At 44.5% G+C, this 23,651-nt stretch overlaps 1 protein-coding gene across 3 annotated transcripts in view; it reads left to right on the forward strand.

Annotated features, from left to right (window-relative positions):
• TENM2 (teneurin transmembrane protein 2) overlaps positions 1 to 23,651 on the forward strand; it is a gene marked incomplete at its 5' end in the record, with an annotated part of 1,189,887 nt that overhangs the window by 930,554 nt on the left and 235,682 nt on the right. For all 3 annotated transcript variants that reach the window (XM_081092171.1, XM_081092173.1, XM_081092172.1), the window contains one exon: positions 15,779 to 16,017. In XM_081092171.1, the coding sequence (XP_080948297.1) occupies positions 15,779 to 16,017 (239 nt within the window). The remainder of the gene's footprint in view (positions 1 to 15,778; positions 16,018 to 23,651) is intronic.

The following is a 23,651-nucleotide window of genomic DNA, read 5'->3' on the forward strand; positions in this document are numbered from 1 at the left end:
TTTGGGGCTGATAGAAATGTTCTGGGGGAAAACAGAATATTTGTACAACATCATGACTACACGAGATGCCACAAAATTGTATACTTGAAAATAGTTAATTTTATGTTATGTGAATCTCACCTAAATAAAATAATTTTAACTGATTAATTAAAAGAAAACAGACAGCCAGTGTGTCCCCCTCAATACGAAAGGTCTCCTCAAGAGATAGACAAGATATTTGGGCTTGAGAATTTACTTCTTACTGCAGCCTTTCCCAGGAAAGATGCTGAGGGTGTGGAGGGGGAGTCTATTCCCAAAACATGCTTTGAAGCGGTTAACTTTGAAGGCACTATACAAAAAATACCAGCATATGTCATATGATCGATACTAATACATGGATGCAAGTATGCCATATAGGTTAACATCTGGAAGACTGTCGACATGATCCCCATGCTGCATCATGGGAACTACTGCTCTGTTGATGGTCCCAAAGTCACTGAAGCACCAAAGATAAGGAAATAAATAAAGGTGTGTCAGGCAGGGCTCCTTTGTTGCAGAGGTGGGGGGAGAAGGAGACAGATAAATGGATTCTTTCCTGGGTGGAGGAAGGTAAACAGGGCTTTTCAGAGCTGGAAACCATTTTCATCATATTCTTTTAAAAGTGATTTGAAAGAGAAAACGTGTTTGCAAAGGTACCGGCCCGTGAAGATAAACTGCTCTGTCGGTGGGCAAAGAAGGGACTGATAAGGAGCAAGTACATTTACCCAAAATTCTTCCAGACCTACCTGAAGATTATCTCTGAGCTCCTGGTTACCAACCAGGAAGTGGCCCCAAATCAGTGTCAACTAACGTCCATGGGGCTGCTGTGTAAAGAGGGGGAGGGAGGACCACAATGACACAGCATCTTAGACATTAATCTAAATTATCCCACTCGTTTCCGAAGTCATTGTGTGTGCTCAGTGGAAATAATCAATGTGATTATAGCTAATCTACCTCAGGAATGACAGCGATTGCACTTCTGGGAATATATCTGAAGAGACCTGAAACACTAATTTGTGAGAATCTATGCACCCCTATGTTCATTACAGCATTATCTACAATAGCCAAGATCAGGAAACAACCCAAATGCCCATCAGCAAATAAGTGGATTTAAAAAAAAAAAAAAAAAAAAGCTGTGGTACATTTATACAATGAAATACTACTCAGATGTCAAAAAAGAAAGAAATCTTTCCCTTTGTGACAGCATGAATGGACCTGGAGAATAGTATGCTAAGTGAAATAAGCCAGTCAGAGAAAGACAAATATCATATGATCTCACTTATATGTGGAATCTAATGAACAAAGTAATTTAACAAACAAAATGGGCACATGATGCAGTGTGCCGATGATGTTTTGTTGAGTTATTCACTTGAAACCTGTATGGTTTTATGAACCCCAATAAACTCAATTTTTTTAAAAAGGACAGAAAAGTTGTGGAGAATTCCCCCTTACAAGGTCAAGAAAGTGAGGAGGCTCTCAGGAATCATTTGAAAAGCCTCAGAATAGAAAGATGAAGATTTCTCAACGGATTTGAAATAGCTATGTGTAGGTATCATGAGAACATGGTCTTTATTTACCCAAATCTTGAAAATCTAGTGCCAGGGCATCCTTGAAGAAGACACTACAAGATAAATAAAGAGAAGTGCTGCGTCTGAGAGCTGACAGAAGACGTTCAATTTATCGGTTCCTAAAGACAGTATAAAATGAACTTTTCAAGATCTACATTGGTCATGTTTTATTCATCTCCTAGAAATTGATAGAATACCAAGCATGCACTCTTTCAGGGGCGGGGATACAGCGGTGAGGAAGACTCAATCCAGGCCAACAAAAACAAGGAAATGAGTGAGCCAGCTACTCCAGGGGGTTAGTGTTGAATGAATGAGAGGCCAGGGTCTTTATCCCATCACCACCACCCTACCTGTGCCAACAACAAGGCTGGTAACATGATGGGGTTGGAAAGGCTGAGCAAGGACGCCTTTCTGAGAAAGTGAGCTTGAAGGGGAGACTAGAAAGACCTTAGCGGGAGGAGCCATGCAAAGGGCGAGTTCAGGACCTTCCAGACAGAGGGAAATACAATGTTAACGCTCTGAGGAGGGAGGAGACCTCAGGAGCAGAGTGAGTGGAGCCTGGGAAGGGATGAGATTCACCACACCAGGTGCCTTGTGGGCCATGATGAGCTGGACTACTTCCAAGTATAAAGCAACTGGAAGATTTTAAGGCAGAGAGGAATATGATTTGATTTGTGTCTATAGACAACAACTGGCTCCTATGAGATTGGATGTAGAGGACCAAAGTGGAAACCCATTTAGAGGCTACTGAATGCAGTAGGCCACGTGCCAGGTGATGTAGAGGTATAAGGGTAAGAAGAGGACAGATATGTGTCGGAGGCAGAGAGGAAGTCATCTGATGCTGGATCAGGTGAGAGGGAGGGACAGGAGACATAGTGAAGCCTAGTGATGTAGATGGCATGGCACCCACCAGATGCCACTCTCCAGGACGGGAGCATGCATTTTGCCCCAGTGGCTGAGAATGTTGGCAGCTAACAGATCTCAGCCAAGTTCTTCTCAGGACTAAACTTCAGCGGAAGAGAGCCACCTCTCCCAAGGTTATGCCCTGATGGCTGGTTCATGTGAGGGTAATAAAGCCACACTCCCTCAGCCCAAATTGGAGCAACTCTGCAGAGCCATCCCCGCTCCAGAGCTGCCCATGAGATTGACCAGGGCCCTTTCCCATGGCATCACAGCTCAGTTTCTCCCACTGCCCAGCCTGCTTTCTTCACTCCCTCACAGGTGGTGTTTCCAAGAGCACTTTCTAACAAACAACCTGCATGCAGCTTTCTCTTCCTTAGGAAATGCTTCCTGGGTTGGCACCTATACCACTGATAGTGATGACTTCTGTGTGGTTTTGATGTTCTTGTTGTTTTTTTAGAGACAGAGGAAGGAAGGGAGAGGGAGAGAGGGAGAGAAACATCAACGTGAGAGAAAAATATCAATCAACTGCCTCCTATATGTCCCCCACCATGGATCGAGCCCACAACCTGGGCATGTGGCCTGACTGGAAATTGAATAGGCAACCTTGCGGAGCATGGGATGATGCCCAACCAACTGAGCCAAACCAGCCAGAGCATGATGACTTCTTTAACCAGCATGGGTTAAACCTGGTAGAGAAGGATAGTATAGAGCGAAAAATCAAGGGTTGTATTTTGGTCATGTTAAACTTCAAATATCTAATGATATGGAAATGTACATAGACTAATAGGTGCCATATTGAGGAGTGGCTAGAATATTGTGGACAAAAAGCAAAACCCTCAAGGCAGAGGGCAAAGAAGACAGCCAGTCGTTTTCAGAGAAATGGACTGAATTCTCCTTGAGTCTGTTCTACCAAATCATTTTGGAGATTGAATGCCTCTAAATCTGCTTCCTTTTTGCAAGGAGAAGACAAAGTTTAAAACCCTTGCATTTGGACTAAAATCCAGATTCCATGCCCTCAAAAGTATTTGTAATATAGTTACTATCCATCATGCCTACCTCTTCTTCCTACCACTCACTCTTTGCATCACTGTGCTCCAGCAATACTGTTCTTTCATATCCTCAAGAATGAGATCTTTTCCACCTCGGGGACTTTACACATGTTCTTTTCAGGGCTCCTTGCATGATTAGTTGCTTCTTATCCTCAGAGAGGAGCGACCACACTAAGGTAGTCCCACAATTTCCCTGTCCTAGTTCCTGGTTTCCTTCATGACATTTCTCCCAATTTACAATTATTTGATGTATTTGTTGGTTTGCCTGGACTTGGGTTTTGTTTATTTGGCATGTTTCTTCAGTCATAAATTCCAGATGAAGGTAAAGATGTAGTCACCACTGTATCCACATGCTCCGTAGCTATTGGTTGACTCATAACTTCATATTTTAAATGTTGTATTCTTTCCAAGGACATGGGGGAAATATGCTACAGATATGTATTAAACACCTCCTGTGGGCCAGCTTCTGTGCTCACAAATTATTTTCATGATTTCTTTCAGCCCTTCCAACAGCTCTGTGATGTAGATATTGTTATTTCCCATTTTTTAGAGAAGGCATCTGAGGCTCAGGGAAATTATCATTCCCAGCCTCACACAGTTCCCGGTGGAGTTGAGATTTGAATCCAGATGTGCCTCACTCCAAAGCCTGCCCATTTTCTTTCTTTTTTAAAATATATTTTTATTGATTTCAGAGAGGAAGGGAGAGGGAGAGAGAGATAGGAACATCAATATCAATGATGAGAGAGAATCAGTGATTGGCTGCCTCCAGCACTCCCCACACTGGAGATCGAGCCCGCAACCTAGGCATGTGCCCTGACCAGGAATCGAACAGTGACCTCCTGGTTCATAGGCCGATGTTCAAACACTGAGCCACACCAGCTGGGCTCTTTTTTTAAATTCTAATTTATTTTATTTTATTTTATTTTTTCTACCACCATTTATCCCCTCTATGCCCTCCACTCTCCCACCTCCTCCCCACTGTCACACACTGTTGTCCATGTCCATCAGTTCTCTATCTTTTTTTTTCTTATTTTCTCAATCTCTCCACACACACCCCCAGCCCCCACAGAGCTGTCTATACCATTCCTGTGTGTGTTCCTTCAGCAGACATTTGTGAGCACCTACTAAGAACAGAGGAAGCAGAAGATCTAGCACCTGCCTTTGAGAAGTTTGTAATTTGCGGAGACAAGGCAAACACACAGGACAGATGTAATGGCATGAAGCAGAGTATGATAAAGGGACAGACCCCAAGGTTCCTTCAGCTCGACAGTTCCTTGAGTCTCAGAATGATACCGGCGGTAAACGCGAGGGAAGAAATCATCCGCTCGTTGATTGTATCTGATGGCATGCATTCTTTCTTCATCTCGCTCTGGCTGCCGGTGAACGCCAGTGCAAGTCTATTTGAGATGTCTGTCTGTACACTCCCATATTATAGTGTACGGTGAAGTCAAGGTCAAGTGTGAAGTCAGAGTCAGAAGTCTTTGTGGTTTCTTTTTTTCCTTTACTACATTAAGACTCTAACCAATTAACTTGAAAAAAGTCAACAAATTAACAACACCAAGGGGAAAAAAGCCTCCTCATTTTATCCCAAAGAGTGAAATGGATTTGCTCACAACACCAGCTTTCTTTAGTGACCTCAGTGACCTTGCCTGTTGCACTCAGCAGTATATCATTTCTTGGGGGGCGAGTGGGGGAAAATAAGTTTTACCTTGAGAAATGCTATGTCACATCACAGTGTGACACTATTTAAATATCAAGAGTTGAAGCTTCTATTTAGAAAAACGGAAGGCAATAAATTGAGTGGCTAATTATTCCAGCTGTGGGCATTTTGGGTCTGACTGCACATTTTGAAGAGGGCAACATAGAGGATTTTCCTGTTGTTCACGGCATATGCAAATGTGGTGATGTCCCCTGTGATCGGAAAGGTTCAGGGATCAGAAACCTTGAAGCCTATTTTCCCCTGAATCAAAATTAGTTTGAGGAAGCTTAGGGAATCATGATGTGAAATGGGCTTTTAATTATACTAATTGGGTTATTGGCTTTTTCAAACTTGGGAAGTGGCAATTTTTTTTAAACATTTTTAAAGTTTAATTTTAAAAGCAACAGTTCATTTCTCAACTCAAGCATAAATTCCCAACTGGGGGAAGAGAGCAAGCACATTAGTGAATCCTCCCTCCCTCCCCTTCCTAATAAAATGACTTTTGAGGGGCTGTGCTAATTAGAACAACTCATTCGTCCCACAAGGTGCTGAAGTGAGCTGGGCACTGTGCAAGATCAAGGAGATCTAGTAAAGAGCAGGATATACATGATTGCTGCCCTTCAGTGGATTAATAGCTACACTTACTGACCGTTCACTGGACATCAAGATGAATGTGAAGCATGTCATGTAAATAAACTCACCACTCCCCCAAACCAGCCCATGAAGTGGGAACTAGCATCCTCTCACTTTATAGGTGAGGCCACCGGGACCCAGAGAGGTTAAGTCACTTGCCCAATGTCACACACTGATAAGTATAGGAGCCAAACCCTGGTCGTCCAAGTCCAGAATCTGTAGGCTTAGTACCGCCTCTTTGGTAAAATCCTATTGGTTTCAAACAATCCTATAAAGGGGTAATATGCAAATGGACCCTCACGCCCTCACAAGATGGCTGCCTACGACCAGGCCAGCAGGGTTTTAGTGAGGGACAACCAAATGACTGAACAATTAGGCTGTGAGGGGCGACCAGGCTGGCAGGGGGAGGCAGTTGGGGGTGACCCGGCCAGCAGGGCAGGACTGTTAGGGGCGACCAGGCAGGCAGGCAGGTGAGCAATTAGGAGCTAGTGGTCCAGGATTATGAGAGGGATGTCCAACTGGCAATTTAGGCCCAATCTGGCCTAAACCAGCAATCAGACATCCCCCGAGGAGTCCCAGATTGAAGAGGGTTCAGGCTGGGCAGAGGGAGACCCAATCCCCCCCTCCCCCCGCATGAATTTCATGCACCGGGCCTCTAGTTAAATCAGTAAGAAGAACAATAATGCAGGGATGTTTATATGTGGGGGAAAGTCTGACTCTATCAAATGTTTACCAGTCTGTCCCTCAAGAGTATAGGAGCCTTTGCTGTCTGGTTTGTTTGTTTTTTAATTTATGTACTTGGTTTTTTAAAATAATGTGTACATTTTACATTTGCAAAAAAGGAAAATAAAGGCAGAACCCTTTAAAGATTACTTAGTTTTGCTAGTCAAGAAGTGGCTGAGCAGCACAGTATCCAAGGTGTCCTTTCTCATCGTCTCTTGTGCTTTTTCCATCTCATCCTGTAGGCTTCTCTCTCTCTTCCTCTTTCTCTCCACATCCCATTTCTCTCTCTCTCTCTCTCTCTCTCTCTCTCTCTCTCTCTCTCTCTCTCTATCTATCTCTATCTCTATCTCTCTCCCTCCCTCCCGCCCTCCCTCTCCCAGGGTCCCACCCATTGAGTTTCCCTTCTTTCAGCACCATTCCTTCTCGTGTGGGAGAGTATAATAACGATTCCAGAAAGTGTGCTGGTTATTTAACCTCTCTCCAGCTAAATGTTTTATTATGACTCCTGAAAACCTAATTACAGTAACTTGACATGCCACAGTACCCTTTATAGGCTGCCTCTGTAGTAAACTTACTCCTTTAGAGACAATAAACCTGATGCTTCAAAGAGCACGGCCAGTACCAGTAAAATGTGATGAAATCTCGTGTTCTCTGCTGCACACCTGGTCTCCCTCACTGGTCCCACATCCCCATTCCTGCTCTATCCCTTCTCTGGGTTGTGTGTTTGTTTGTTTGTTTGTTTTATCAAATTTCAGCAATGGCATTTATGCTTTAAAATCTTTTAGGGCCCAGCTGGTGTGGCTCAGTGGTTGAGCATCAAACCTTGCACCAAGAGGTCACTATTTGATTCCCAGCCGGGGCACATACCCAGGTTGCAGGCTCAATCCCCAGTGGGGAGCATGCAGGAGGCAGCTGATCAGTGTGTATCTTTTATCATTGATGTTTCTCTCTCTCTCTCCCTTTCCCTTCCTCTCTCTAAAAATCGATAAAAACATATTTTTAAAAATCGTTTAATTCTCCTGGCTAGGTGGTCAGTTATTTGGAGTGTCATACCATGCACCAAACGATTGCTGGTTCGATTTCCAGTCACATATGGGAGACAACCGATCGATGTTTTTCTCGCTCCCTTTCGCTCTCTCTCCCTTCCTCTTTCTCTGAAAATCAATAAAAAGATATCTTTGTGTGAGGATTTTTTTTTCAAAAACTCTTTTAGGAATTAATGGCCTGAGTATCAATATTTTCATCCGCTGCTCCACACACCTGGGAGTTTATTTACTGGGAGGTCCGTTTTCTCGGTAGAGCAACAGTGAACACCCGTTTTCCTGATACCAGAGCCGCTTTTTTGCACACGCGCTACGTCGAAACCATTCAGGGCTTTTGTTCGGTTTCAAGGAGAATGTTGGTGGAAACTGACTTCATGGGCCAAAGAGAACTCACCTGCACTGTCAGTCATTGGCATCCCCCTTAGCTGAGTGCTGAGCTGGGGCGAGGTAGTGGGGTGCAGGTTGAGAGAGAGGAAGGAAAAAAGGGGAAAAAAACAGAAACTTGACCTCTGGGGCTGAGACAATGCCATTATTTATGTAGCACGTCTCTGTTTCGAAGGCTTGCTAGGACTTCCCCTTGGGAGTAAAGCCAAACCCGGAGCCGGTCGGCAGCCAGGCTCCTGGGACCCCACTGGTTGCAGCTGGGAAATGCACTGGGTGGTGAGGGATCGGCTGCATGTGTTCCTTCTTTGGTAGGCTGCGTGGCTAGTGAGTGTGTTTCCTTGTGACTGACGCTGAAAAGAGAGAGGGAAGTCTTTTGTTGGGGCCTTACGTCATCTTACCAGCCACCTCTTCTCGAAGCTTCCCCTCGAGAGCAGCCAAGCTCCTTCTGATTCCCAAGCATAAAATAAAACCCCGCGGCATTTTGAATTGATGGCACCCTCCTTGCATGGATGCTATGCGCGAGTTTCTTGTTTGTTGGACTTCTTTGGAGAACCTTCCATGGTTGTTTCATCAGAGAACATGCATGCCCTTCATTTTCTAAGCCAAGCTGGGGCAAAGCCTGGTTTGCCAAGAGTCTGCCTCGACTACACATTTTTGACGTCTCTCAGAAAACGCCCAAAAGGATGGCTGCTAGCTCTCTCGGTGTTCATTAAATGCTTTTGTTTTCACATGAGAAAAGGGGAGACATTTCTCCAAAAGATTGGCACCTTCGGGGGACGTGATGGTGGCTGTATTCTTAAGAAATCCCTGCGACCCAGGGCTCAGAGCTGGGCACCTGGAAGGCCGTCCTTCCTGAGTCTCACTACTCAATCGCATGGCCATTCTGCGGGCCTGCCCTGTGCCCGGAGGGACGCTGTGTGCTAGGACCGAAGCCTGGTAGCCCTCGTGGCTGGGGAAGGGTGTGCAGGCTCTTCTGGTGCTCTTCGTGAGCCCTCGAGGGCTGGTTCTCTCTATCCCTCTGAGTGTCAGCAAACTCCAAGGACAGCACTTTGGGGGCCCCTCATTTGCCTTTCCTTCCCAAGACATAAGTGGCCAATTCTGAGAGCAGTTGAGTTGTGCTTGAAAAATGTCAAGTGCATTTGGAAGCGACGCATTTTTGCTGATGCCTGGAGTCCCGCGCCGAGCCCCTTCCATGACCAGCCGCTGGGGAGCAGTTCAGTTGGGGCATCACCAATGATTCCTCGTTTCCCAGCCTGCTCGGGGAACAATCCCAAGTCCTCTCAGCCTCCTTGGTCCTCCCAGTGGCCATCTGGCCAGACCGTTACCTTTGGGTCTGGCTTCATTTTATTTATTGTTTTTTCTGCAACATGGGAGGGCAGTCCTTGAGTGAATCAGAACTTGCCATTTTTTCAACCCGGAATTATGAAAATTTTTCAACACCCAGGAAAGTTGGAAGAATAGCACGATAGAATAACCACCTAGTTTCAACAATTGCTATCATTTTGCCCCATTTGCCTCATCTATCTGTACATAGAGAGATATAAAGATCTTTTTGCTGAATCATTTGAAAGGAAGTTGGCAACTTCATGACACTTCACCCCTAAAAACATCAGCACTCAAAACTTGCATTTAAAAAAATATATCCACTCACCATCTAGTGTGTTGTCTGTAAGTTAGACACATTTAAAAGCTGCAGAAACGGTTAGGGTAGAGTTTCTTAAACTTGAGCGTACATTCGAATCACCTAGGGAGCTTCGTAGGGGATGCACTCCCAGACCCCAGGCGTGGGTCTGGTCAGAGCCAGGAATTTGTACTTTCCTAACAGAGCACTCAAGTCACCTTAAAGCAGGTATTTGGGGGACACAATCTGAAGATCGTTTCTTTAGAACCTTTCTTTTTTTTGTTTGTTTGTTTGCTGAATTGAACCTTCTAAAGATTTGTAACACCAGGGTGTAACCATGTTGTGGCAGAAACAGGAGTCTACATATCTTTGGTATTTTGGTTTAATCGTTTGAAGCACCGGCAATGAGAAAGCAGAGATGTGATAACTGAACGGGTTTCGTTCAGCTGTGACTACCGCAGACGCTGTGATACCCCTGAGCAGCCTGAGAGGTTTATCTTTCGAGGGGCAATGCCTGATGGGAAGTATACGGGTTGTTTTTCTGTGGAGGGATCTCGCCTGTATGTGTAAATGTAGACACTTGCTTTACAAACTTGTAAATCTGTTTGGAAAGCAAGAATCAATAGGGCAGAAGGAATCCTAATCTTAAAATTTAAAAAAATGTTTATTTAATCTTTATGGTTGAAAGTATTACATATGTACCTTTTTTATCCCCAATTGACCTCTTCTAGCCTGCCCCGCCCCAAACCCCAGGCCTCCACCACCCTATTGTCTGTGTCCATGGGTTATGCATATGTGCATACAAGTTCTTTGGTTGATCTCTTCCCACCCACCTCCCCACCCCCACCTTCCCTCTGAAATTCATCAGTCTGTTCCATGTCACTGGATCTGTTTTATTCATCAGTTTATTTTCCACATATGAGTGAGATCATGTGATACTTGTCTCTCTCTGACTGGCTTATTTAAAAATGTTCACAGTCATGTCCTTTTAATATTTATTATTTTGACCTTGGAAAGGCTGTAGGTCATTCATTTAACAAAGATGTGTTGAATGCCCACTATGTCCCAGGCTCTATTCTAGATATTAAGATATAGCATTGAACAAATCAGACAAAATACATTATTATTTTAAACTTCATAGAGATTCAGTTCTGAATGATAGATGCAGGTGATAAAGAATACACAAATGCATATATGATGAAGAAAAACAAAACAGTTATAACAGGATGGAAAATGACAGAGAAAGGAGTGAGGGGGGCCAGAGAAGATTTCTCAGGAGCAGCGGTGAAACGAGGTGGAGAAATAAGTCATGCATATATTTCCAGGTGGAGGGAACAGCAAGTGCAAAGGCCCTGGGGCAGGAATGTGATGGATGTGTTATGATGAAGACTAGGAAAAGGACAATATAACTGATGGGAGGATAAAGTGGTAGAAGATCTGGTTGGAAGGGTTGCCAGAGGGCAGGTCACGCAAGGCCTTATAGGCCATGGGAAGATTTATTCTAAGAGTTATTGCCAGCCTTTTTTATTTATTGTTTGTTTGTTTGAGGGAGGGGTAGGAGTGGTGATTTATGATGTAATCTTTTTGGAAGGAGGTATGGAAAATAGACTGGATTGCAAGAAAGCAATTTTAGGATCTCATGAAGCAATCCCATACCACAGGAATAATGGCTATTTCCTTCTGTTCCTATAAATGACTGCATTAAAAATTACATTAACGCCAACTTAAATTTCCTAATCTTCATCTTGTGATTTCTCTCATGTTGCTGAAACACTCCTGTTTCTAATTTACTGATACTGTCAAAAAAAATATGGCTGATGTTGAGCACTGGGGTTTAGGCTCTGGACATCCTAAGAGTAATAGCTGGAGTATCAAGTGTCAAGGATTTCACAGTTTGACTTGGGACAGATACGTTAATTATTAAGGTTACGACCTAGCCAGTTTGGCTCAGTGCATAGAGCATTGGCCTGCAGACCAAAGGGTCCTGGGTTTGAATCCGGTCAAGGGCATGTACCTCGGTTGCAGGCTCCTCTCTGGCTTCCTTGTCCAGGACTCCAATCCAGATGTATCTTGCTCCAAAATTTGGCCTTTACACACTGTGCCTACTGCCTCCTCTGCTAACGGATTCTTTTGTAACCTGGAGCTACTGGACAAGGAATGCAGGGCCTTATGTATGAAAGGACCCATGAGCCTTAAAATTGCCCCCTCACAACCCAAACCTCTCAGCTTCATTCAGGTCATCAAACATACTTAGAGTACAAATAACATTTAAATATGAGTTAGTTGTTTATTTTAATGTAAGCTATGTTAAATAATCCACTGAGATGCTCATTTCCTGACATGATTATTAGTCATATCAGGCCTGTTTGATCTTCGTCAAGGACTTAAATACTTTCAAGGTTTTGTCTGGAAGCAGCCAAGATGCAAATGTGTGTAATGACAGGGATGTTGCCTCAGAATCCCGCTGGGCAAGCTTGCTAGCCCCAGTGTGCAGGGGCAGTATGGTATAGTAGCTCAATTAGAGCTCTTAGAGTCAGGCAGATTGGAGCTGGAGCTTTACAGACCCAGCTTGCTAACTCTTAACTTCCATTTTCTCATCTGTACAACTGCAGTCATCATAGGACCTACCACCCAGGGTTGATGTGAGCTTTAGTGCAAGTAAAACATTTAGCGTTGTCACTGACAAATAGTAAGTGGTCCATAAATACAGTTGCACCTACTGAAGACTTGAAGAGAAGGGAATGCCCGTAAAAGATTTTGGGATCTTAGAATTGAAGCTAAGTAAAAATCACAACACAGCGAGGGAGCTCCATTCATGCATGCATTCATTCATTTGCTCGTTCATTCACATCTCCCCTGCATGCCGAACGAACTTAGAGTTGGGCACATAAAGGTGAACATGTTATAGAAGACAAAACCCCTGGTTTTCAGCTGCTCAAGACTCTACCTAACCTATGCTTTAAAGTCCACTAGTATATATGTCTTGGAAGATAAGCTATCATTGTAAAAGGTGTGGCAAGCTACATTTGAAGCCCTGAATGGCACACGATCAGAGAGTTGGTGATCCTTGAAGTGTCCTTGGAGAAACAGTCTCCTGACCCTGAGGAAGGGTTATATTAGGTGTCCACAGGAGACCCCATTTCCCTGTTGTCACCCCATGGCTCTAGCCACCAAGGGCAAAGATGTTTCCAAAGAAGGAACCACGACACCATGACCTTGAGAGACGGTCTCAGAACAGAAAGCAGGATGGAGGGGAAAACAGCTTAGGAAGAAGACTCAAGAGAGACAGGTTAGGGTAACACGTAAGAGCACAGACTTGAGCATAAGACAGAGCTCAGGGTTAAATCCATGGATAGTTGCTTAACTTCTCCAAGCCTGATTTCTCATATTGTAAATGGGAATATTATAATATTTATTCGTAAGTAGTTGTGCCAATATATTTCACATGGTCTATCTTTGTGAATGACCCATGTGCACTTGAAAAGAGTGTATATTCTGCAGCTTTGGGGTGAAATGTTCTATAAATGTCAATTAAAGCCAACTGATCCAGTGTGTCCTTTAGAACCACTGTTTCCTTGTTAATTTTTTGTCTGGAAGATCTATCCAGTGAAGTCAACGGGGTGTTAAAGTCCCCTACTATGACTCTCCCTTAAAGTCCTCTAGAGATTTATATATATATATATATATATATATATATATATATATATATATATGCTCCTATACTAGATGCATATATGTTTACCAGGGTTATAGCCTCTTGTTAGATCAATTCCTTTAGTATTATGTAGTGACCTTTGTTATCTCTTGTGATGGCCTTGATTTTGAAGTCTATTTTGTCAGATATGAGTATTGCTATCTCAGCTTTTATTTTCTATTTGCATGGAAAAAAAATTTCCATCCCTTCACTTACATTCTGTGTGTGTCTTTTGTTCTGAGGTGGGTCTCTTGCAGACAGCATATAGTTGGGTCATGTTTTGTATCCATTCAGCTACCCTATGTCTTTTGATTAGAGAATTTAATCCATTTACATTTAAGGTTATTATTGATAGGTACTTATTTATTGCCATTTTAATTCTGTAGGCCTAGGTTTCTCTATTTCTTCTTCTCATTACAGCAGCCCCTTTAGCATTTCTTGTAATGCTGGCTTGGTGGTGATAAAGTCCTTTAGCCTTTTTTTTTTGTCTGGGAAGCTCTTCATTTCACAGTCTATTTTGAATGATAGCCTTGCTGGATATAGTAATCTTGGTTTCAGATCCTTGATTTTCATTACCTTGAGTATTTCATGCTATTCCCTTCTGGCCTGTAGAGTTTCTGATGAGAAATCATATGATAGCCTTATGGGAACTCCTTTGTACATAATAGTTGGCCTTTCTCTTGCTGCCTTTAAGATTCTGTCTTTGTCTTTAATTTTTGGCATTTTAATTATGATGTGTCTGGGCATGAGCCTGTTCAGGTTCTTCATGCTTGGGGTTCTCTGTGCCTCCTGAACTTGTGTGACTTTTTCCTTCACCAGGTTTTGGAAGTTTTCTGCCAATATTTCTTCAAACACCTTCTCTATGCCTTTCTCCCTTTCTGCCTCTTCTGGCACACCAACTATGTGAATATTGTTGTTTCATGTTGTCCCACAACTCCCTTAGGCTGTCTTGTTTTTCAGTTGTTTTTTTCTTTTTTGGTTCTCTGATTGAATATTTTTATACCCTGTCTTCTAATTCACCAATTTGATCCACAGCATCCCCTAATCTGATGTGTATTCCTTCCTATGTGTTTTTTATTTATGCTATGTCATTCTTTATTTCCATTTTCATAGTTACTATGTCTTTTCTCATGCTATTGAACATCTTTACCATCGTTATTCTAAAGTCTATATCTGATAAATTTATCTCCATTTCATTTATCTCTTCTTTTGGAGAATTCCCTTGTTCTTTCATTTAGGGATTGTTTTTTTTGTCTCCTCATTTTGTCTGCCTGTTTGGTTTTGTGACTATGTATTAGGTTGATCTGCTATGACTCTCAATCTCTAGTGCAATATAGTGTCAAATGCTGTTTCTGACTAATCAGATCAGGCAAAGACTCAAAACCTCCAAAGACTGCCTCTGCCTGCAGACTGGTTAGATTCCATCTTGAGTAGCCTTCAGGCAATGGTCCACAGGTGTGGCGAGAATTTTCCAACAGGGTGAGGCAATTGCATCTGCCTGGAGGCTACTTGTTATTCTCAGCCTCTTAATGGGCCTCAGCACTCCACACCAGAGGGCCAGGTATTTTCCAATAGGATGGGTCAACTGTCTTCGCCCCAGGCAAAACTGCCTGGATAGCAAAAGTCTGTGTTAGAAAGATGACCTCAGCAGTGTGAGGGAATGACAGCACAGGAAACCAGGATGTCTGCCTTCTGAGCCCTAACCTCAGAGCTCCCAATCCTGGCTTTTGCTCACACAGCTCCAATCCACTCTGCCTTCTCTCTGCTGGAGCACAAGTAGCTGCACATGGAATTTTGTGTGTTGGCCCTTTAAGAGGATGCCTGCATTTCTAGCCAGATGTCATATGGACAACTTTCTCAGTTATGGTACTCTCTGCTGGGACCCAGCTTGGGATTAGACCCCAAAGCTCTCATTGGCAACCCCCCACAGCTGAGATATCTCTCCGGAACTTCCACTGCTGTCTATGGGAGCCCATCCAGCTCTTTCGCACCTTCGCCCTTCCTACCAGTATGTGGTCTCCACTTTCTATCCTCAGTTATCGGGATTCTCTCCAGCTAGTCTTCCATTGATTATTCAGGATTTTTTTTATATTTTAGTTATAATTACATTTTGGTCCTGGGAGCGTGTCTGTGAATCATCCACTTACTCCACCACCATTTTTAATCGCTCTCAGTAACTCGGTTTTTGTATTTGCTTTGACTACATTGCGAATCGTTGTGGAAGATAAAATCTAGATGCATATGGGAGAGTCTGTAATGATGTGAGTTTGCAGAATTCATGTGTGTCACCATCAAGGGTAGCATTTTGCCCCTTCATCCCTGATGGGCAAGCAGGGTCACTAGCCAGGACTGTCCTAGCATCTATGATGCAGAGTGTGAGAGAGCAGTGGCTGCCCCTCCCAGGTCACCGTGTGGATCCTGACTCTCTCCCTTCTCCTGGCAGGCACTTTCTCTTTAAGACCTCCTCTGGAAGCACACCCCTGTTCAGCAGCTCTTCTCCGGGGTACCCTTTGACCTCAGGAACCGTTTACACGCCGCCACCCCGCCTGCTGCCCCGGAACACCTTCTCCAGGAAGGCCTTCAAGCTGAAGAAGCCCTCCAAGTACTGCAGCTGGAAATGTGCCGCCCTGTCTGCCATCGCCGCCGCCCTCCTCCTGGCCATTCTGTTGGCCTATTTCATCGGTGAGTGGGGAGCCAGCTGCCTCTGTTGGGGGGAGGAGGGAACCAGGCCCTCTGTTGTCTGCAAAATGTGCTTGTTGGCTCCTGAAAGACGTAAGAGTGAGTGACAGACTGGAGTGATTTTTCCCCTCCTGAAATCCATTTCTATCTGAGGCGTTTCTCCGTGATTCTAAACGACAGTTCTCATATGTGAACTTAAGCATCCTTGCTATATTCTTTCTTGGAGATCACCTGAGAATTGTTGTTCCTACAAACCCATCCCTCGTTCCCAAAGTAGCCTTCTAGTCTCCTCCCTCACTGGATTTTAACCCAGGTGTATGCTCTGAAATTCATGAGCATTGGTTAACTACAGCCAAAAATCAAAGAGAAGAAGAATAGTGATCAGCATCTCTGGGAATAAACACCACATGCTACTGAATCCGAATCAGGTCCACCTCCCATGCCAGCTGTGCTTCTGGGAACTCTGAATATGACTTAGGGTAGCAGATTGGCAAAGTTGCTGGGGTATCTTTTTTCCCATGCCAAGGATGTTGGTTTGCATCCTTGGGGTGCAGCCTGTGTAACTATGGGAAGCAGTGAATGCCAAGAGCTTAGGGGCAGGGTGCCACATGCATGCGAGCATCCTGGGCTGGACACAAAGCCCACTCGCAGCTCCTGGCCCCGACAGAGAGCCCCTGCTGCCACTCTGTCAACTGAGCCTGCCAATGGCAGATCTCCTGGCCCAGGCAGAGGCCACAGGGACATTTGTGAAAGTTTATTTGAAACACGTGGCGGTTCTGGCTTGGTTTCAGGGCAGTGATGATCGGCCTCCCCAATTTGTCTGTGCCATGTTGCAAAGCAAACCTAGAAAACAGCAAAAGGAGGCCAACCCCCAAACAGCTCCCAACATTTATGTAGAAACCCCTCCCACAGGAGAGGGGAGAAGACAGCCCTGCGCATGCTGGCTTTGCCCCTTCTCTCTGGGGAGTGGGACTCACACACCTCCTTCATCCTCAGCCAGCCAGTATGGTGCCTGCCAGAGAAGGGCTGGTCCAGGAGTTCCAATCCCATTCTTCCCAAGCTTGCCTGATGGCAAGGGAGGGTGACTGTGCACCCCCGGAGATCTTAGACCCTGACCACGGCCAACCATTACTAGCCCAAAACTGATGTGAAGTTTTCACTCTCTCCCATAGTATCCGTGTGCTCATCTTAAACTGGAAAAATAGGTTTCACATTCCTTACTGGGCGCACCTCTCAGCAGTACCCTCCAAACGTGAGAACACTGACATCCCGGGGAAAGGCACTGTGTGTATCTGGGGCTTTGCAAACACCTTTGTGCTCTAAACCCATCTCTAGGGGCAGAGGTTCAAGTCCTGTCTGCCTCTCACTTACCTCTTGAAGGACGAAGCAATAGGTTGACTTGAAGGAGGGGGAAGGGCATCTGTTACACCCTCAATCAATTGCGTACCTGTTTTTGTGTTGTTAGAGGTAGTTTTATGGGCTTCCCCAGATGATTGTTCAGTGGAAGTGAACTGAATTGACCTTCGGTTGCCTCTGGGGTTGTTGCACGATTCGGCTTTATGTCAGAAACTTCAGAAAGGGTCCATGAGCTCACTTCTCAGGCTTGATGTTCCGCTGGGCTGGTGGGCACTGCCAGCCACTGCCAAGACTGTCCTCGGCGTACCTCCTCCTCCACTGGCAAGAGAGAGAGATAGATGGCTACTGCCTGATTTATTGAGCTTGATAGTTAAAATATAATAGCTTTCTGTAGGGCGATCACATAAATGGGACATCGTATAGGGAGCATTTAATGTTTTAATCGGATGCGTAACTTGTAAATGATGGATTAGGAAACATATTTATTCTCAGTCTTGAGGCTACTGGATGGACCTGAGCATCTAAGGATGGTTTATTAGGTTATAATCCATCATCTCCTATTATGTATGCTTTAGGTAAGATTGTGCTCTGACCCTGGAGTATTGAAGAATAGTTTAATGACTCAAAATGAGTGATGTAATGAGCCAATTTACCCAGCAGCAATGGGGGAGAGCATGGAGCCATGGGGGCTGCCAGGTCTGCAAGTGTGGTGGGAGGTCAAGGCCGTGAGTTCTGATCTTGACCCCAGAGACCCCTTTCTCCTCAGCCTTCACGAAGTTGCTTTCCTTGTGGGCCGTGGTTCCCTAAATGAAACGTGGGAACAGGGTGGTTATTTATGTGCAGAAACTCTGAAGTATGGTGAGGATTAATTAATGTGGGTGACTTTGAAGATGAAAAGCAGCATATTATTAATTACAGAGCTTCAGGGGCATACACAGTGTATCGCAAACACAGAGAAAGGTGCTGTCGGGAACAGCGAGGGCTGGTGCCTACCTAGAAACAACCTTCGGGGAAGGAGGGAGAGGCAGCACAAGGGCCAAAGCCCATTCTGGTCCATGTGGGACTCCGTGTTCCAGTAGAACATGACAGCTCTTCCGTTGAAGCACTGGCCCGAGGGCGTTTATGGACAGGCCTGCCAGGAGCGGTGACCATGGGTCAAATGAGCTTGTTTGCATGTTCCAACCCATCAGAGGAGACTTTCCAGAAATGAGTAATCTGGACTCGTTCAGCCCCATGACGAGTGCTCCCATAGATCCTGCATGTGGGTGGTATCGACGCAGGATAGCGTTAGCTCCCCTGGAAATGGGAAAAGGTGGGGCCTTTACCAACTCAGGGAAGGACCCTTCCCCTCGTCCCCCAGTTGCTGATCTCAGAGCTGGGGTCAGCAACCTTTTATGATATACTCTCCATTCAATTCCCCCAGTATACAGAACACCCTGGAATAAATTACTCTGAGGGGCTGCATGAACCACTCAGGGACCATTTGGGGCCTCATGTGGCCTCTGGCCCACGTGGTTCCAAGGGAATACCAGTTTAGGAGAAGCTGGAACGCAAGGGAGCGCCCCTCTTAAGAAGCTGTCTTCCATCCTTGGGCAGCTCAAGGACTTTCAGTGCCAGCAACACCAGAAATCCCTCTAGACCCCGAAATTTCTGAGTTGTATGAGCAGCATAGAGCTCCTCACCTGTGTTATGCTGACTACACTGTGTTTTTATCCTTACAGTGTACATAACAAGAACAGGTTAGAAACTTTCTCATTTAAAGCATGTTTATATAATTATGAAATTTGAACCATACCCACAGCCCCCAACACACACTCTAGCAGAAAATAAAATTGGTGCCACCAGCATGACCCAGTGGTTGAGCATCGACCTATAAACCAGGAGGCCGGAGTTCGATTCCTGGTCAGGGTGCATGCATGGATTGTAGGCTCAGTCCCCAGGGGGGGGCATACAGGAGGCCGCCGATCAATGATTCTCTCTCGTCATTGATGTTTCTATCTCTCTCTCTCCCTCTCCCTTCCTTTATGAAATCAATGAAAATATATATATATTTTTGAATTGGCACACAACAGTCTTTTGACAAGAGTTGATACTGAGGCCCAGAACATCTAAGTCACATGGCTAGTTCGCTACAGGATGAAGGCTAGACCCTTGGTTTCCTGATGTCGGGTCTAGCATCTTTGCCCTGACTGCTCTCTCCTAAAGTTTACATTTGGCATGTTCTCCAAATACTGCCTCAAACCTACATGGCCCTGAATCATCTAACACCTTGGGCAGCAGCCAAGCCTCCTCCTCAGTCTCCGAACCCGCGTCCCAGCGCCCAGTAGCCTTTCTCCTTAAAGAGCGGGGGAGTAGGCATTCTCGGGTTTGCGGGCCATGCAGTCTCTGTCACAACTGCTTGTTGTTAAGCAAAAGCAAACAAAGACGTAAACAAATGGGCATGGTTGTGCTCCAAGCGACTTCAGTTATGGACACTGAAATTTGAGTTTTATGTACTTTTCATGTGTCAACCAATACTATCCTTTGGATTTTTTTTTCAACCAGTCTGAGTGTAAAACTATACCTGTTTAGCCCAGGGGGTCTTAAAACCATACAAACAACCAGGTGGCAGACAGGATTTGGCCCACAGGCCACAGTGCGCCAACCCCTATCTGATTATATTACTGCTCTTTTCCTAAGATTTCCTTTTCAGAGTGTTTTCACCTTTACAAAAGGGGGGAAAAATGTTTTCAAACTGGCTAAGTCCAACCATATGTCTGCTGTAGGTGGGCAGGTGATAGACATTTTCTGACATTGCATTCCCATTTCACAATGAGTAATTACACCCGCCTTTCTGACCCACTCCCCAAACTCAAAGAAGAAAGCCACTTAGTTGAAAAGTTTGTGTAGGATAAGGGTTCCCATCTTAACAGGCTGCTTGACACAGATAAAGTGGAATTGTCTTGCAATGTTGCCCTGTATTCATTGTCCTCCATCTTCAGTTAAGCCCCATCTTCCTGGGCAAAACCTTTGCCTGTTCAAAATCACTCAGGGCCTGCCGCCTTCTCGCCAAGGGTTTCCAACAGGTTGTAACAGCGCGGGGTCATTGAATAATGTCATCATTTTCTGGCCCTAGGTTAACGTTTCCTTACAAGGCACCAAAGTTTTTGCACAGCTTCCCCTCAGCAAGAAGAAAGAGGCTTGCAAGGTCTGACTTTGCTGTTTAAATCCAGATAATCCTAGAAATTCCAGATGAGAATCCACACAATGGCTCAGCGTGACTCCAGCCTCAGCCCATCCCCCCTGAGTTAAAAACATACACAGCGTAACTGACAAAACTCCCCACCTGGTTGAGAAGGAGGGAGGCAGGGGGCAGAGAGAAAGATAAGCATTTGTGTCATCCTAAATTAGTTTTCAGCTCTTCGGATCTCTGCCAAACTAAAATACGTATCTATAGTAGAAAGTCACCTTGTCTTTTTTTCACTACGGTAATTCCTGCCAAATGTGAAACACTGTGTTTTAAGTCAGCTGCTCAGCACTGTCTTCTGACACGCTCGCTTTGATCTGGGAAGAACGCAGGCCATCAACATGTCAGGATGTTAAAAGTGCGGTAATTTGGGGTGCTTTCAGGTTTTGTTGTTTTTTTTTTCGAAAACAATGAGGGATTATTTTCTATGGAAACTAAAAGCTGGCAATGTGCTTAAAGTTGCTACACTTGAAAATTGATATGTTGAGACTCTGATGAATCCTGTGTTCTCAGCTGCTATTTTGTGTGTATTCCCATCTCACTGAACAGAGCAGGTTTGGGGGAAACAAAGAAAATGACAGAAAATGATGAGAGCAGCACACTTACCTGGCAGCCTTTGTGAGGACCCAGCCTGGGGGCGAAATTGGTCCTCGTTCCAACTCCCTGCTCTTTGTCCAGAGAGATGCTAAACCCCTCCCTCCTGTGTGAATTCCAAATCATGTATTTACATCTTAGTATCTAAGGGGCAAAATTCTAATGATTAAATCCAGCAAATAGCATTTCCACCCAACTCCAGGCCCAAATGGTCAAACCTCGCAGTTAGGCACACAAACAAAAAGAGAACTGCCCACAAGTAAGCCAGGGGACCAGTTAGTGGCAGCTTTTTTATCTATTGGATATGCTAATATGCTTTTTAAATTATATATATATATATATATATATATATATATATATATATATGTATAATTTCAGAAAGGAAAGAAGAGGGAGAGAGAGAAACATCAATGATGAGAGATAATCTTGATCGCCTGCCTCCTGCACACCCCACACTGGAGATCCAGCCCACAACCTGAGCATGTGCCCTGACCAGGAATCAAACCACAACCTTCTGGTTCACAGGTCAATGCTCAACCACTGAGCTACACCAACTGAGTTGCTAATGTGCTCTTAACCAGGTAATATGTCCTGGCAGTGCCCACACATAGGTGAGCCTTTGGCAGTGGGACTGCCACACCATAACTGTACACCTAATTTCAAAGGGTTTGTCAGTTTACAGAAAGTCAAGTAAATAATTGGGGGGAGTGTGGGGGGTCCCTAATTGCCTAGCAGACACATGGCAATGTTTGTATCTCATGTTTGACATTCAGAAAAGATGAGTTTCTCCACTGAGGTGCATGCCTTTGTCATCCCTCTAAGACACCTGTCAGAAATCAACGTAGTCAGCCAACATGGGCTGTCCATCTTCGTGGGCACACTCGGTGGATGCAAATGAGGAAGCAACTTTTGGTCCTGACTTTGTAGATCATCTTGATGCTAAACTAGGGGGGAAGAAGTGAGGAGTTGCTACAACCCCAAGTCCCTTGAGGACAATGACAAGGAAACAGGGTACTGATATCAGCTGCCAACCCAGGACTTTGTGTCTTCCCAAAGTACACGTTAGGTGAAGGGTGTGGCGGGTTTATCACCTGTGCATCTATCCTTTGATCACCATTCTGGCCTCAGTCCTGGACTTTCTCTGGAATAATTCTCTCTCTAGCTGCCTACCAGTCCAACAGCTGTAATGAGAGGCTGTGACATTACTGCCCCCCCCCCTCCACACACTCTATTTGTTTAACTGGATTACTTAGGGCAGTCACCAGGCCCACAGATCCCCATGTCTTGAGTCGTTCGTTTGTCCGTTTATTTGTACTTGTTTCAGGATTTAGGATTCTGGGCACAACTTCAAACATACTGTAAATAGATATTATTTCATTCTGTGTTTTGCCTATAACAACATTGCAGAAGTTCTTGCCTTGCCGTGCTAATTAGAAAAGAAGCAACTTGGTGTAATGGGAAGCACGGACATAGGCTTTGGTGTCAGAGAAACTGGGTTCAAGTTCTGATAGATATACTTAAAAGCCATTTGACTTTGGGCTTGCTATTTAATCTCCCTGCACCTAGGTTTCCTGTCCAAAAAGGAAAATGGGGATAATTCCTACCTGGAAAAGATGTTTCAAGTATTCATTGAAATGATACATACAGACAACTTTTCTTCACGTTCCATATGTCATCATATGTGGGAAGTATCATTACTGTATGTATTCTCAAGGAGAGAAAAGGTTTCATTCAAAATGTGACATGACTTCTTAGCATTTCAAATTTTTATTTCTTTTTTTTTGGAAAGAGGTAGACACAGACCACCTGTGACATGATTTCTTAGCACTTAGAATTTTTATTTCATGTTTTTGGAAAGAGGTAGTCACGGGCCAGATGGATTGATGCACAGCTATGTGACTAGACGAGTCCATGGTCACGCCAGCAGACCAGTGTGCTGCCTGGCTGATTGTGAGAAAGCACCAATTAAGAGGTGTATTCTGATTTCAGAGATATGAAAATGTGAAAAAAAAATAGTGGAGTCTTAGAATCAGCGAGCTACAGGAGTACCTAACACATGGTAGCCTAAAAGTAAAAGGTCAAAGTGAGAGGCAGCAGCCTTCATTTGAGATAAAAAAAAAAAAAAAAAAAAAAAAAAAGCCCTAAGGGAGCACTGATGCAGGCAAAAACCCAAATGGTGATCCCATTAGGTGACAAAGTCAATAGAAGGGAGACATGTTTAATTTCAGCCTGGGAGTCATCAGTCTGGTCATCATAATATCTGCTTGCTTGCCATCCCGCCTGACAGTTCTTTGGGACACAGTGTCCTTTAGGCCCAGTCCAGAGGCTATCTTGTCCTGTGTTAACATTCCGAAGCTTTGAGGCATAAGACACAAAAGGCGGTTCTTCTGGGGTCGCAGGTCCGGCTCCATTTTAAAGTAGCTTCGTTTATATTATTTTTCATATGCAATAGAAACTCAAC

This window comes from Myotis nattereri (genome assembly GCF_964212035.1).
Source record: "Myotis nattereri genome assembly, chromosome: 5".
Lineage (NCBI taxonomy): Eukaryota > Metazoa > Chordata > Mammalia > Chiroptera > Vespertilionidae > Myotis > Myotis nattereri.